The sequence below is a fragment of the Dromiciops gliroides genome, chromosome 2 (genome assembly GCF_019393635.1).
Source record: "Dromiciops gliroides isolate mDroGli1 chromosome 2, mDroGli1.pri, whole genome shotgun sequence".
NCBI lineage: Eukaryota > Metazoa > Chordata > Mammalia > Microbiotheria > Microbiotheriidae > Dromiciops > Dromiciops gliroides.
The window spans coordinates 68,579,576-68,594,882 of record NC_057862.1 but is presented as its reverse complement, the minus strand read 5'-3'; the positions used below and the strand labels follow the sequence as shown (position 1 = coordinate 68,594,882).

At 41.9% G+C, this 15,307-nt stretch overlaps 1 protein-coding gene across 10 annotated transcripts in view; it reads right to left on the bottom strand.

Annotated features, from left to right (window-relative positions):
• CELF6 (CUGBP Elav-like family member 6) overlaps positions 1 to 15,307 on the bottom strand; it is a 133,679-nt gene that overhangs the window by 92,781 nt on the left and 25,591 nt on the right. For 5 of the 10 annotated variants that reach the window (XM_043981767.1, XM_043981769.1, XM_043981771.1 and 2 more), the window contains exon 1: positions 12,913 to 13,125. The exons of 1 other annotated variant lie outside the window; for it this stretch is intronic. In XM_043981767.1, coding sequence (XP_043837702.1) covers positions 12,913 to 13,102 — 190 coding nt within the window. In that variant the 5' untranslated portion in view covers positions 13,103 to 13,125. Of the gene's footprint in view, positions 1 to 12,912; positions 13,226 to 15,307 lie in introns of those variants that run through there. 4 more of the 10 variants (XM_043981762.1, XM_043981763.1, XM_043981764.1 and 1 more) reach the window with 1 other exon arrangement.

Here is a 15,307-nt window from a genome sequence, read left to right as displayed (position 1 = left end):
ATTTCAGTTAAACTGACCTCCTTCCATCTCCTGGCTCCATACCCTTAAGCCCAGAATGCTTTTCCACCTCACCTCCGCCTTTTAGACTTAAGTCCTTTCAAGGATCATTTCAAGTACCTCCTCCTTCTTTCACTTTTGTTCCTGTATCCCTAGTACCTAGGATAGAACCTGACACATAGTAGGCACTTACTAAATGCTTGTTGAATTGAATCAAATCTCTAGGTATCTTCTTTAGGATGTCACTTGTGTTCTGTTCATGCACCTCAGAACCTATCCTCTCCTAGTCATATCTTGACCCTGTGTGTGCTTGGCTTTTATTTTCTGGATCAGGGGTTCTTAACCTTTTTTGTATTTATGAACCCTTTTGGCAGTCTGGTAAAGTCTATAGGCCCCTTATACATATGCATATCTTATACATTCAGAATACCTTCTACTCATAGAGTTCACAAACACAGATATTTACATCGAGTTAAATGACCCAAAGCTACCAGTTCCCCTAACACCATTCCCTGATTTATAAACTTCTCTCCTTTATGATATTGGATTTTATGGTTAGTCAGATGAGCTATTTTCTAAAATTAAGTTCTATTTCTTTTCTCCCTTCTCTTCCCAGTAGTCTCTCCTACTTCCAGTCTCTTTGTTTGCTAGTTCTTAGACTATGGGATTTACTCCTGTGGTCAGTCCCATCTTAGAGTCTGTCCTTCCCATTTCTTCATAACTCCCTCTCCCTCCAAGATTCCCAGTACAGGAAACTGGACTTAGAGATGTTGAAGAGGAAGGTTGGATATCTGGAAGGACTGTGGAGGTAGATCCCCAAATGAGCTAGGTGGAAGGGCATTATGCTTCCTCCCCTACCATACACTTATACATAAACCTTGAACTTTTGCCCAAATCCATCTGTTTTCTGGGCCACTCCCTCTATTGCTATCACAACATCCTTTTCTATGTCTGTGAACTCTCCATAATGAAACAAAGCCTTCCTAATGAATACTTGTCCCACCTTTGCATCTTTTGAGATTCTTCTGATGGTGTCCTTACCCTACTATCAGATTTGGGACTCCCAAGAGTGGGAGTTGAGAGGGAAGATGGTAGGACCTGGGGATAGCAGAAGATACTGCTGAAGGAGAAGCCAGAGAGTAGAGAGAGGAAGGTGGAGCTTAGTAGGACAAACCTCGAAGACTGTGGTTGAGGAAGTCTCCAGCTTGAAGTTGCCACTGGTGAAAGACCAATTAGAGAGCCTAGATAATTTTCTCCTAACCTCACTTCATTTTCCTTTTATCTCCCCCTGTCCTTGTTGTCTCTCTTCCTCAAACAAGTTAGTGTTCAAAACTAGCTACACTAGGATTTATCTGCCAGGTTAATCAATCAACAAGCATTTATTAAGCTCTTATACCAGTCACTGTGCTAAAGACTGGGGTAAAATGAGAGGCAAAAACAATGTGTCTACCCACAAAAAACTTACATTCTAATGGGAGACCACGTGGAAATATCTATGTACAAACAAGATATATACAAAGCATATAGAAGGTACTCTCAGAGGTAAGGTACTAGAAAGAATAGAGGTGGGGTTAGAAAAAGTCTTCTATAGAACATGGAATTTGAGAATGGTCTTGAATTGGTCTCATGCCAAAAAAATTCCTAGAACTCAAAAAAGCTTTTAAAAATCAAATGAAAGGGCAGCTAGGTGGTACTGTGGATAAAGCACTGGCCCTAGATTCAGGAGGACCTGAGTTCAAATCTGGCCTCAGATACTTGACACTTACTAGCTGTGTGACCTTGGGCAAGCCACTTAACCCTCATTGCTCTGCAAAAAACCAAAACGAAAACAAAAACCAAAACCAAAAATCAAATGAGAATGGTAGAGGAAAAATTGGGAAAAGAGAGTAATGCAAGAAAATAAAAAATAAGAGTCAATAGCTTAAAAAATAATGAAGAAAATAATACCTAAAAAAAGAGAATAGGCCAAATGGAAAAAGAGGTACAAAAGCACATTGAAGAAAATAATTCCTTAAAAATTAGAATTGGGTAGATGAAAGCTAATGAGTCCATGAGACACCAAAAACAATACAATTACATTCAAAGAGTGAAAAAATAGAAAAACAACCGACCTGGAAAATAGATTAAGGACAGATCATTTAAGAATTATCGGACTATCTGAAAGCCACACAGCAAAAGAGAACCTTGACATTACATCTTGTTTTTGTTTCGTTGTTTTTTGTGAAGCAATTGGGGTTAAGTGACTTGCCCAAGGTCACACAGCTAGTAAGTGTCAAGTGTCTGAGGCCAGATTTGAACTCAGGTATTCCTGACTCCAGGGCCAGTGCTCTATCCACTGCACCACCTAGTTGCCCCTATTGACATTACATTTTAAGAAATTATCAAGGAAAACTGCCCTGATATCCTAGAATAAGAAGGTAAAATAGAAATTAAAGGAAACCACCAATCACCTCCTAAAAGAGATCCCAAAATGAAAATTTTCAGAAATATTATAGCTCAATTCCAGAGCTCCCAGGTCAAGGAGAAAATACTGCAAGCAGAAAGAAACAATTCAAATATTGTGGAACCACAGTCAGGATCACACAAGATTTAGCAGTTTCTACCTTAAAGGATTGGAGGGCTTGAAATATGACATTCCAGAGGACAAAGGAGCTAAGATTACAACTAAGAATCACCTACCCACCAAAACTAAGTACAATACTTCAGAGGAAAAATGGATATTTAATTAAATAGAAGACTTTCTAGCATTCCTGATGAAAAGACCAGAGCTGAATAGAAAATTTGACTTTCAAATACAAGAATCAAGAGAAGCAAAAAAAAGGTAAAGAGTAAAGCAAAATCATAAGGGATTCAATAAGATTAAATTATTTACATTTATACAAGGGAAAATGATACTTATAACTTCTAAAAATTCTCATTATTAGGGCAATTAGAAGGAGTCTACATAGACAGAGGGCATGTATATGAGTTGACAATGATGGGATGATATCTAAAAAATAAAATTAAGAAGTAATAAAGAGGGATACATTGAAAGAAGAGAGAAGGGAGAGATAAAATAGGGTAAATTATCTTAAAAAGAATAAAATAGCTTTTATAGTGGAGAGGAAGATGAGGTGGTGGTGGTGGTGGTAGGAGACAAGGCTTGAACATTACTCTCAAAGAGGTAATTAACATACATTTTAAATTGAGTATAGAAACCTATCTTACCTCACAGAGAAGTAGAATGGGAAGGGGATAAGAGAAGGCAGGGTTTGATAGAACAAAGGGAACATTGGGGGAGGCAGTGGTCAGAAGCAAAACACTTTTGAAGAGGGACAGGGTAAAAGGAGAAAGAAAAGGATAATTGGAGAAAATAGGATGGAAGAAAATATATGATTAGTAATCATAATTGTGAAAAAACATAACAAAATTCTCTGATAAAGTTCTTGTTTCTTAAATATATGGAGGGTAGAGTCAAATTTATAAGAATACAAGTCACTGCCCATTTTATAAATGATCAAAAGACATGAACAGGCAGTTTTTGAGATAAAGAAATTAAAGCTATCTATAGTCACATAAAAATGTTCTAAATCATTATTGATCAGAGGAATGCAAATTAAAACAACTCTGACCTACCACAACAAATCTGTCAGATTGGCTAATATGACAGAAAAGGAAAATGACAAATGTTGGAGGGGATGTGGGAAAAATTAGGACACTAAAGCATTGTTGGTGGAGTTGTGAATTGATCCAATCATTCTGGAGAGCAATTTGGAACTATGCTCAAAGGGCTATAAAATCATGCATACCCTTTGCCCTAGTAATACCACTACTCAGTTTGTATCCCAAAGAGATTTTAAAAAAAGAAAAGGACATATATGTACAAAAATATTTATAGCAGCTCTTTTAATGGTGGAAAAAATTGGAAATTGAGGGAATGCCCACCAAATAGGGAATGGCTAAACAAGTTGCCATATGTGATTGTGATGGAATTGATGGATTGAGCAAAATGCTCTCAGAAAAAAACTTGAAAAGACTTATATGAACTGATGCAAAGTGAATTGAGTAGAACCAGGAGAACAGTGTACACATTAACAGCAATATTGTATGATGATTAACTGTAAATGATTTAGTTCTTCTCAGAAATACAATGATCTAAGACAATTCTGAAAGACTTATGAAAAATGCTATCTATCCACCCCCAGGGAAAGAACTGAAGTCTCAATGCAGATCAAAGGATACTTAAAAAAAACCCCAACTTTCTTTTTCTTTTGATGTGTTTTCTTTCACAACATGACTAATATGAAAATGGTTTTCATGACTACACATGTATAACTTCTGTCAAATTGCTTGCCTTCTCAATGAAGAGGGAGGGAGTGAATTTGGAATTCAAAATTAAAAAGAAATTAATGTTAAAATTGTTTTTTACATGTAATTGAAAAAATGTTGAAAAAAAGAAGAGGCTAAATCATTTGTCAAGTATATTGTGGGGGAATTCCTTTCATACATGGGCTAGACTAGATGACTACTGGGCTTCCTCTCAACTCAAATTCTGTGATCCTTTGAAGAGTCAAAGATAAATCCAAGGTTATAACTTTGAAGCCTGAGAGACTGGGAGAATGGTAGCACCATCAACACAAATAGAGAATATGGGGGGAAGGGCAACTTTTTTTCATAAAAGCATTTTATTATTTTCCAGAGATAGTTTTCAATATTTGTTTTTATAAGATTTCTAGTTTCAAATTTTTCTCCCTCCTCACCTCCCTCCCCCTCCCTAAGACAGCAAGCAATTAAACATATTTCTACATTAGTCATGCTGTGAAAGAAGAATCAGAGCAAAAAGGAAAAACCTCAAAAAAGAAAAACAACAAAAAAATAGAAATAGTATGGTTCAACTTGCATCCAGATTCCATAGTTCTTTTTTTTCCCTGGAGAGCATTTTCCATCATGAGTCCTTTGGAACTATTTTGGGCCATTGCATTACTGAGAAGAGTCAAGTCTATCATAGTCGATCATCACACAATGTTGTTGATACTGTGTACAATGTTCTACTGGTTCTGCTCATCTCACTCAGCAACAGTTCATGTAAGTCCTTCCAGGTTTCTCTGAAATCTACCTGCTCATAGTTTCTTACAGCACAATAGTATTCCATTACATTCATATACCACAACTTGTTCAGCCATTCCCCAATTGATGGGCATCCCCTCAATTTCCAAACCACCACAAAAAGAGCAGCTATAAATATTTGTGTACATGTGGGTCCTTTTCCCTTTTTTAATGATCTCTTTGGGAAAAAGACCTAAGTGGTATTGCTGGGTCAAAGGGTATGCACAGCTTTACAGTCGAGAAGGGCAACTTTTAAAAATAAGAATGATGAATTCAGTTTTAGGCATGTTGAGTTTGAGGTGTCAATGTGGCATGTAGGTAGAGATGTCCAACAAGTAGTCTAAAATTTTGTACCAGAACTCTGAGAAGTTGGGGATAGAGATACAATTTGAGGGCCAAGAGCACAGAGGTCATAATTAAAGGCATAGGAAGGGGTAGATCAGCAGTGGTCAAAATATGGAGAGTTCTTGGAAGAAACCTTGGGGCATACCATACCTAAAGGATGAAAGGAGGATGAGGAACCATCAAAAGAGATAAAAAGGGAGTGATCAGAGACATAGGAAGAAGACCATAATAATATGGTGTTGGAAAATGAGGGGGAGGAGAGGTGTTACAAAGAAGGGGGTAGTCTACAATGTCAAATACTTCAGAGAGGGTAAGAAAAATGAGGACAAGGGGCAGCTAGATGGCACAGTGGGTAAAGCACTGGCCCTGGATTCAGGAGGACCAGAATTCAAATTCAGCCTCAGACACTTGACATTTACTAGCTGTGTGACCCTGGGCAAGTCACTTAACGCTCATTGCCCCACAAAAAAAGAAAAGAAAAGATAAATGAGGACAAAAACCCATTTGATTTAGTGATAAACTGTAGTAGTGATCTTAAGGAAAGAAGTTTCAGTAGAGTAGTGGGGAAAGAAACCAAATTATAAGGAATTGAAAAAATGAGTAGAGAAGTAGTCTCTATATTGGCCACTCTTGCAGAATGAATGATAGGTTTATCTTTTATTTTTCTCCTTACGATCTTTCATTTCCTTCCCTAATTACTATGGAATGTTTATGATGGATATACAGGTATGTATCTACTCATGATAACATGTGACTGTCTACATTTTTGTGTGTGGTTGACTTTGTCAGCTAAATGGAAAGATGTCCATTGGGACTGGGGAGAAGAGATTTATAGGGCCATGAGATAGAAGGTGACTGAATAGTCACCATTTCTTAGAGATTGCTATTAAGTTCTTTGTCAAAGAAAAGCTCTCTATCGTTCACAGGTTCTTTTTAATCTCTTCCAATCTCTGGACTTGTTTCCTTATCTAAATAATGAGAGGGCAAAGTTAGATGATCTTTAAAGTCCCTCCCAGCTTTAACATTCTAAGACTAGGTTTTATGTATGAATCCATGACTTTTTAGGTTAAGGGCAGGTTGTTGGTATAGTGGATAGAAGGCTGGGCCTAGAGTCAGGAAGCCCTGAGTTTACATTTGACATCAGACACTTATTAGCTGTGTGACCCTGGGCAAATCACTTAACCTTGGCTTGCCTCAGTTTCCTAAGTGTAATATGGGAATAATAATAGTACCTACCTCCTTGAGTTGTTGTGAGGATCAAATAAGATAATACTTGTAAATTTTACTTAGCACAGTACCTGGCACATAGCAAGCACTATATAAATGTTTATTCACCCCCTGCTCTCTCATATTTGATTATATCTAAGAGAAAGTTCAATTGTATGTCTATGCAACTGTGTGTGCATAGCTGTATTCTGTAAGACTGCATATGGATATACTTGTGTTGTGTGTGTCTGTGACTGCATACAAGTCTGTCAGTCATTAAGCATGTATTAAATGCCTACTGTGTACCAGGTACTGTGCTAAGCACTACATGAGAGTGTGTGTGTATGTGTTCATCTTTGATGCTGCACATATACAGATAATAGAGAATTTCTATCATTTTCCTCTCTGTTTTGCTCACACTGAAGTGAATAGAGCAGGTGCTGTTATTCTTTCTTCTTGTCCTCCATTCACATTTACCTTTACTTGTGCTGTTTTTAGATGTTTTGACTCACTTTCATTCTGCCTCTGCTCTGTTAACCAGATCTATTCCAGTTGAAGCAGCTAGAGGTGGTAAGGTTAGCTTTCCTCCTCTCACTGTGTTTCTGCCTCTACTTTTTCCCACTTCCATGATAGAACAGATCTTCATGACAATGAAAAATGGAGTCTAGGTTGGGGATTGGTGACTGGGACAATAGAAATTCTCTATGCCAGGCTCTGAGGAAGGCAGATAGAAGGACAACAACCAGGCATTCCCAGGTTAGATCTGCCTTTCTTGGGTCTGCTTCACAATACTTTCTCCTGAAGGGAGAAAGCTAGGTAACTCAACACTTAGAAAATTAATTAGGAAAAGTGACCACAAAGGTTCTTTCTCTTCTCAGATCCACCTTGGCCACATTATTCTCCTTAAAGACATCTCGAAAATAGGCTGATCCTATCTTCGATCTTTGACACTTGCAGTATGGGGGACCTATTTCCCCTTTTCCATGTTCTATGAGGTTACATTTTGGCCCTTCTAAAGTGATATTATAATAACAAACAACTTCCTTTCAGGAAAAGGTAAATATTTAATGAATGAAATTGACATGGATGCATTTTTAATATTGGCACAATTAAAACTGCTGGATGATTAAGTATTAATGACTCTAAATAAGTGCAATCAGGTCAACTTCAAACAGAATGAACTCAGTGGTGAGGGGGTGAGAGATGAGGGCAATTCAGAGCAGAGGCAACAAACAAGTCAAATACATACAAGTCACCAGGAACAAACCTACTTGGTATTTGTTAACAATCTTTAGACATTCTTGTGCTTATTAATTTCTTTCAGCCAAGGATTGAGGGAAAAATCAGTAGCATGTTTGTGTTTTTTTAAATCACAGGGAAGAAAATGGAAATTCTCAAATTGGATCTTGTAAGCTGGATGATATTAAATGGCATTGTTCTGATTTCCAGAAATACAATTTACTGTTTCAGATCAAAATATTACTTCCTCACCTCAAGACACTGAGTGTAATGGCACAGGGATCCCTTGATGTAGTTGTTCTCCAAGGGTCTACCCATGGCATTCTTCTTGTCCAGTGCAAAGGACTCTGATATTTGAAATTTTAGTTTTCGGCCCCAGATCTTACTAGGCATTTCCATATAGATGTTCCCACCAGCACCTCAAATTCAATATGTCTCAAACCTTTGTGTTTCCCCCCTAAAACCTGATTTTCTTTCTGATTTCATTATTTGTGCCTGTGGCACCATTTACCCCATCTCTTAAACTCATAGTCTTTGGTTTTCAGTTCTTGTCTCATATCTATTCAATTACCAAGATATGTCAATTCTTTTTTTTTTTTTTTAGTGAGGCAATTGGGGTTAAGTGACTTGTCCAGGGTGTCACACAGCTAGTAAGTGTGTAAAGTGTTTGAGGCCGGATTTGAACTCAGGTACTCCTGACTCCAGGGCCGGTGCTCTATCCACTGCACCACCTAGCTACCCCTCAAGATCTGTCAATTCTACCCCTGAAATATTCCTTTTCTTCTTCCTTCCACTGCCATTACTGTAGCAGAGACCCTTTTTACCATTCATGTAAACTATGAACCATAGACCCCTCACATGTCTTCTTCCCCCTACTATACAATCTATACACAATCCATCCTTCATCTAGCTGCTATAATAACATTTCTTACTGATAAATCTATCTGGTCATATTTTCTGCTCAGAAATCTTCAGTGGCTCCCCATTGCCTATTGAGTAAAGCTCATACTCTGCCTGACATTCAAAACCTTCTACAATCAGCATTGCTTTATCTTTCCAGTCATTTCATTACTAAATTACTTCCCTACAACAACTCAGTGCTCTAGGGGCAGCTGGTGGCACAGTGGATAAAGTACTGACCATGGAATCAGAAAGACGTGAGTTCAAATCTGGTCTCAGACACTTGACACTTACTAGCTGTGTGACACTGAGTGAAGGCACTTAACCCCAACTGCCTCAAAACATCTGGAGTCATCTTCAGTCGTACTGATCTATGTTTTGCCACAGAACCCAGATAGCTCTGGAAGATAGAGCAAGACTGGTGACTTTGTACAGCTCTTCCTCCATTCACTGCAAGTCATGACATCATCTCCCCATGTCATGGTCCTCTTTAAGAACGAAGGACAAACAACAACAACAGTGCTCCAGACAAATTGGACTCTTCTCTGCTGTTGAATACCATGTACTGTCATGCCCATCAAGTTTTACTCATAATGTTTCAAGTGAATGAAATATGCCCCCTCCCCTTCTTCTCTTAATGAGTTCTTACCCATATTTTAAGGCCCAACTCAAATGCTACCTCCTCTATGAAGCTTACTGTGATCTCTCTATATTAGGAATGATGTTCCCTGTTTTGTTCTCTTGTTTTACATCCCTCTAATGCACTAATCACATAATATTTTACTATGTAATCATGTGTGTTAAAGAACTATAAGCTCTGGGAGGGCAGGGACCATATCCTATTTAAATTTTGTGTTTTCTTTAGTATCTAGTAAAGTCCTTTAGTGGAAGTAGATATTTAAATGTTTGCAGAGTGAATGAATTGTTAAATAATTAAAAGAATCTTACAACTCTAGGGAACCTAATAAGTCATGTAGTCTAACACCCTGTTTGCAGATGAAGAAACTGAGGTCCAGAAAGATAAAAAGATGTGCCTGAGACCAAACAGCTAACTCTTAGTTGATAAGAGTAATAACTGACATTCATACAGTCCATTGCCATTCTTCAAAAAGCTTTTCACATCAACTATGAAAAATGAGTAAAAGCCCAAATCACCTTTAATGAGTTTAGTTTCCATGAGAAAGACAGGAAATAGATTATGATTTCCATTTTACAGATGAGAAAACTGAGGTTCAGATTAGGAGAAATGATTCACTCAAGATCACATGGCTAAGAGTGGTCAAGACAACACCACAGCCCAGATTTCCTCACTCCTAGGCTTATGTTTTTCTCTACTATACCATGATAACTCCCTTAAATAACCGTTTAACTTCAGTATTCAAGGGGGAATATTATGTATAAATTAGTATGGGTTTTGGTACTTGAAAGTTGAGCTTTTCAAAGGAATGCCTTTGAGTAAGTCTGACATTCAAGATCTTTCCCAAGCATGCTCCTGAAACTAGAAAACAGGGATATCCATCCCCAGACAGAGCTCCCCTGCATTAGGCAGCTTGAGCAATGGTCCAATGCTATCTGAATCCCTGATCCTAATCAAATGTGTATTATATGCTTCCATGATCATGATTTCAGATATCAGAAAAGGTTCAATGGTTCCACCAATATTGGAACCCAAAAAGTCTTTCCTATGGATGGATGAAAGCATGTTTCAGCTGAAGCAGTCTCTTGTATTTGAGTTTCATTAGGAGTCTCAGACATTTAGTTCCCTTTTGGAAAAGAAGGCTATATGCTTATGTATGACAGGGAGACAGAGATAGACAGGTAGATGCATAGATAGCTACCCAGACAATCAATTAAGGAGTCTGACAAATAGATGGATATGTAGTGGGACAGACAGAAACAAGCTGGAAGAAGCACTGCTAGATAGAAAGATAATTGGACATATTGAAAAATGGACAGAAAGAGAGCCAAATGGAAAGGTAGTTAGACAGATAGATGGATAGAGGGAAATATGAATGGATAGTCAGAAAGAGTTAAAGGGATAGGTGGATGAAAAATTATAGATATGGATGGAGGGAGGGAGAGGAGAGAGAGTGGGAGAGAAGGAAGAAGGGAATGGATGGACAAGAAGACAGGCAGAGTCATATAGCTATATGGTGGCTTTTAGAAGGAATTTGGATTGAAAGAGGAAAGGCTCCTCCCATTGCACAGTATTATTATTCTCTTTTTGGAGCCTGGGGTGGCACAGAAAGGGAAAGGAAGTTGCCTGCCTTTCCTTGGAAGGAAAGTGAGAGATGCCCCTCCCTTGCCCTGGCCAGCCTGTGGTGTCATCACTGCCACTTCTCAGGAGTCTTTCCACTAAGGGAAGCTTTTTCCAAGAGAAGCCATTTAAATTGAGTAGAGAGAGGATGTAGGGCAGGGGGCTCTGACATATCACTTTCCATTTCAGAGGTTCCTTTGCTCATGGCTCAATTGCAGCCCTTGGGCCTCTCTCCTCTTGGGCTTTTCAGAAGGAAAATAGCTCACAAAGCACCTCCCCTTTAACATGCTGTTTGAAGGAAATGATTAGGAAGTGTTATGGGTGCCCTCCCGCAGTAACTACAGAACTCAAAGATCACAGGACACCAACAACTTGCCTCCCACTTTCTAGCCCCTCACTCTCCAGATACTGCGCTGACTCGGTGACTTCAGGTACATGTTTTCTCTCACTTCCCTGGGCAGACTTTTTCCCTGGATGTAAACAAGCCTCCTTCCTCCCTCCCACACACCCCACCCAGATGAAGGGGTGTGGCCAGAAAGACAGCCCCAGCCCCCTCTCCAGTCCATTCCAGCTGAGCTCCCAGGGGCCTGGTGATGGGTCTGGAAGGGGGTGATGGGTGGTGGGAGGAAATGTCATGAGATGTGACAGGCAGGTGGGCAGGTGTCTGAAGACACAGATCATCTGCTTCCTCATATACTCACTCCCTTTCCAACCCAAACCACTCAAACCAACTCCCTCCACTTCTCCCAGCCCCAAATCCAGCCCCAGGATGACTTTTTGAGGGAGGTGGGGGAGTGGAGAGGGAGAATTAGGGTGAGATAAAGAGGATTTAGAAAGTGGAGAGGGAGGAGCAAGGGGGTGCAGGGAAGAAAACACAAGGGGAGTAGAGGGGGAGGATAAGGGAGGCATTCAAGGACTGGATTAGAAGATAAAAGGAAGTATGAGGGAGTGAGATAGGCTTAAGGGAAGCTAAGGGCAGTTGATGAGAGTTGGGAATATGAAGGCAGTAGGGGGTCTGGGTTGGGGGGTCAGTGTCCAAGCTGGAGTCTGAGGATATTGGGCAAAAGGCTTTTGGTGTTCAGTCAGGAATATATTTGGGTCTGAAAGAAGATTGGAATTTAAACTAAAAACAATTGGGCAGTGGGAGGCAAGGGGTTAGGTTAGGCCCCATAAATCTCAAGGTGGGAGCCTTGGATTTCGGGAATTGTCAGGGTCCTATTTTATGTTAGGGACTGGGTTGAAGTAATTGGAGTTGGGGTCTGAGAATCAAAGAAGCAGTCTCAAATCGAAGTCCAAGAGTACCAAGGTGTGGTTTTTACTTGGGGGGTCAAAATAGGCATTTGGGGCTTCAGAAGGAAGCTTGAAGATCTTAAGTCATTAGACTCCGGAAGATAAGTTAGGACCTGAGATGAGAAATGTGTTAGGTTTGGGGTGAGAGACTGGCAGGATCCACCGGGGTATGGAAGGGGGAATGTAGAGTTAGGAATGTCAGGGCTGGTGTGGGTTTTTGGGAATCCAATAAAAGGGTAGTGAGGGAGCTTTTAGGGGGGTTGAAGTCCGAAGAAGAGGGTACAGGAGAGGTTTGGATATCCTTGAGGGATCCAAGGCCTGGAGAATGGGGGGAATGGGAATCCTTATGTTAGTAATGGAAATGGGGTGAGAGATCACATGTAGAGGTGTCCAGAGTGTGGGGGACAGATTCTGGAGTGGGTGTGATTCAAGGACCGGAGTGGGAAGTTTAGGGGTTTTGAAGGTGTCTAGTGGGGTGGATGTCCAGCATCTGGAGTGAAGGGTAGGGTAGTGAGGGATCTGGAGTTGGGGTAGGTTGGAGGTCTGATGTGAGGGGCTCCAGAATGAGTTGGGGGTCCGTTTCGGCAGCCCACCTTTGTGCACACCCGTGAACCTGTCCTTCAGCACCGTCAGCTCGTAGATTTTGCCGAACTCCTCAAACAGGGGCTTGAGATCCTTTTCGTCCAGGTTCCGGGGAATCTGCCCCACAAACAGCTTGATGGCGTCGTGGTCCTTCATGGGGATCACGGGGCCGGGGCCGTGCCCAGGGCTGAGACCGGTCATCCTGCCCGAGCTCCCGCTGCCGCCTCCACCACCACCACCTCCTCCGCCGCCGCTGTCCGTGGTGCTGAAGCCGGGGCCAGGGCCGGCTGGCGGTGCCGATACTCCGTTGGGCACCGCGGCCATGTCCCCCCTCCCCCCTCCCCGACCCCGCCCCCCACCCCCCCAGCTGCCCGGGGGCCACACGCCCGCCCACCGGGTCCTGCTGCCCTCGCTGCGGGGGGCGGGGGGGCAAGAGGAAAAGGGGGGCGGGTCCCGCTGCGTTGCTTTCTCTTTCTCTGGCTCCTTTTCTTTCCCTCAGCTCCCTTCCCGTGCTCTCTCCAAGCCCCCCTCTCCTCCCTCTTCTCTCTCTCTCTCTCTCTCTCTCTCTCTCTCTCTCTCTCTCTCTTTTTCTCCCCGCCTCCTCCCTCCCCCCACCCCCCACCCCCAGCAGCTGCTGCTGCCACAGAGCTTGATGACGTCAACCTGCTGGCCCCGGACCCTACGCAAGCGATTAGCATAATGAGGGAGCATCGTCCAATCAGAAGGAAAACTAGCAGGGGCCAGGTCTGGGGCGGGCGGGGGAGGCGGGTGGAGAGGTGGGGAAGAGGAGGTGTAGGGAGGGGAGCAGCCTGGGTGCACGCTTGCTATGGCAACAGAAACACGGGGCGGGGGAGAAGCTGGGTGTACTTGAGCCTGTGAATGTGTTTGAGTGTGTGTGACTGAGAGTGTACGTGGGTGTGCCTGTGCTGTGTGTGGAGGAGGGAAGGGGGAGAGAGGACACAGCAGGTGGTGATAAGGCAGTCCCTGTTTGCATGTTTTCTGATTTAGGGGAAATCACAACTTGCACATTTATTACACAGGTCCGTGCCAGGGATGGTCACATCAAATCATATGCAAGGCGGTGCACAACATACACACGGTCACTTGCTTTTTGCTTTGTGTGTTTTCGAGTTGCTTTGTGTGTCTATCTTATAGCATTCATATTCACTTTGTAGGTTTATGCTCATTTGTGTATTTGCGTGTTTTACAGGAACTTGCAGATCTTGGTAACTAGTATATTGAATGTCAGCCTAGGATTCGAAGATGAGTGGGTCAGAGCCCATGGAGCTTAGGAAATCTTAACAAATCAATGATAAGAAGAGGAGTTTCCTGGGGCAGTCTGCTGAAACACCCCGGGAGGAAGGGATGGTCAGGGTCAGGAGGGAAAGGAGCAGAATCTCAGAGCAGAAGTGCCCAAGATGTGGAATAATATACCTGATGTAACCATTTAAGAGCTCAGACAACAAGGAAATGGGTGGAGGATTAAGGTGGGCTGGGCACTGTTCCTTTCAGACCCCTTCCTCCCACAATCAGACATGTGTCTAACCCTTGTGGGCACCATTAGATTTCCTAAATCTAACATCCTTGACCCTTCAACATCTCTCCTCTCTGCCCTTTTTTGGGGGTGGGGGGTGGGGGGTGGGGAGGGAAGAGGAAATGCACATGGACATGGACATTTCAGAGCTATTTCCACACCATCTTTCTAGGCTTCTCTGTCTCTAAACCTATAATGCAGAGATAATAGGAGAGGAGTTGAGAATTGGGGAGGGGAGAGGCAGAGGCTGCACTTGGGATCAGAGGATTTAGAGTGAAATGGTCAAAAGAGAGGAGTGTCTGATGGTTTTCTAGGTTACCTTCCTTCTCTCACACACAGACCACTCCTTCCTCTCTCTCTCTCCCACTGTAGAGAAACTAAGGGAAGGACAAAGGAAGACAAAATGCCAGGGACTTCTTTGAGGTTTGGGAGTGGGGTTGGAAGAGTCAGGAGCTTTGTGAAGTCTAATAGCTTTAGGGTTTGGGGGGAAACACCAGTGCCAGAGTTTCCATTGCTGTCACACAAAAATGCACGCATGCACATACCTACATTCCATTAGACCCCCAAGCATTTGCACTTGAGTACATGTGCAATCACACAGCTAACTTCATTCACATACGGATGCACCTGGATTTATAAAGTGCCCCTCGTATTAATAGTCTGATTGACAGGAATAGCTAGAAATGCTGGGATCTGCCAGGATCCGCTGATTAAGGCAGACATAACTCCAAGTGAGAAATTGAGGCAAAGGCAAAGGTGAGAGAATAGCATGGGTTTAACTGTTGCTATGGAGAAGGCAATAAGGATGTTAACCTCTAAAGGGAAGGCAGGAACATGTCAAATGATCTTTGATGGCTACACACAAACCTTTC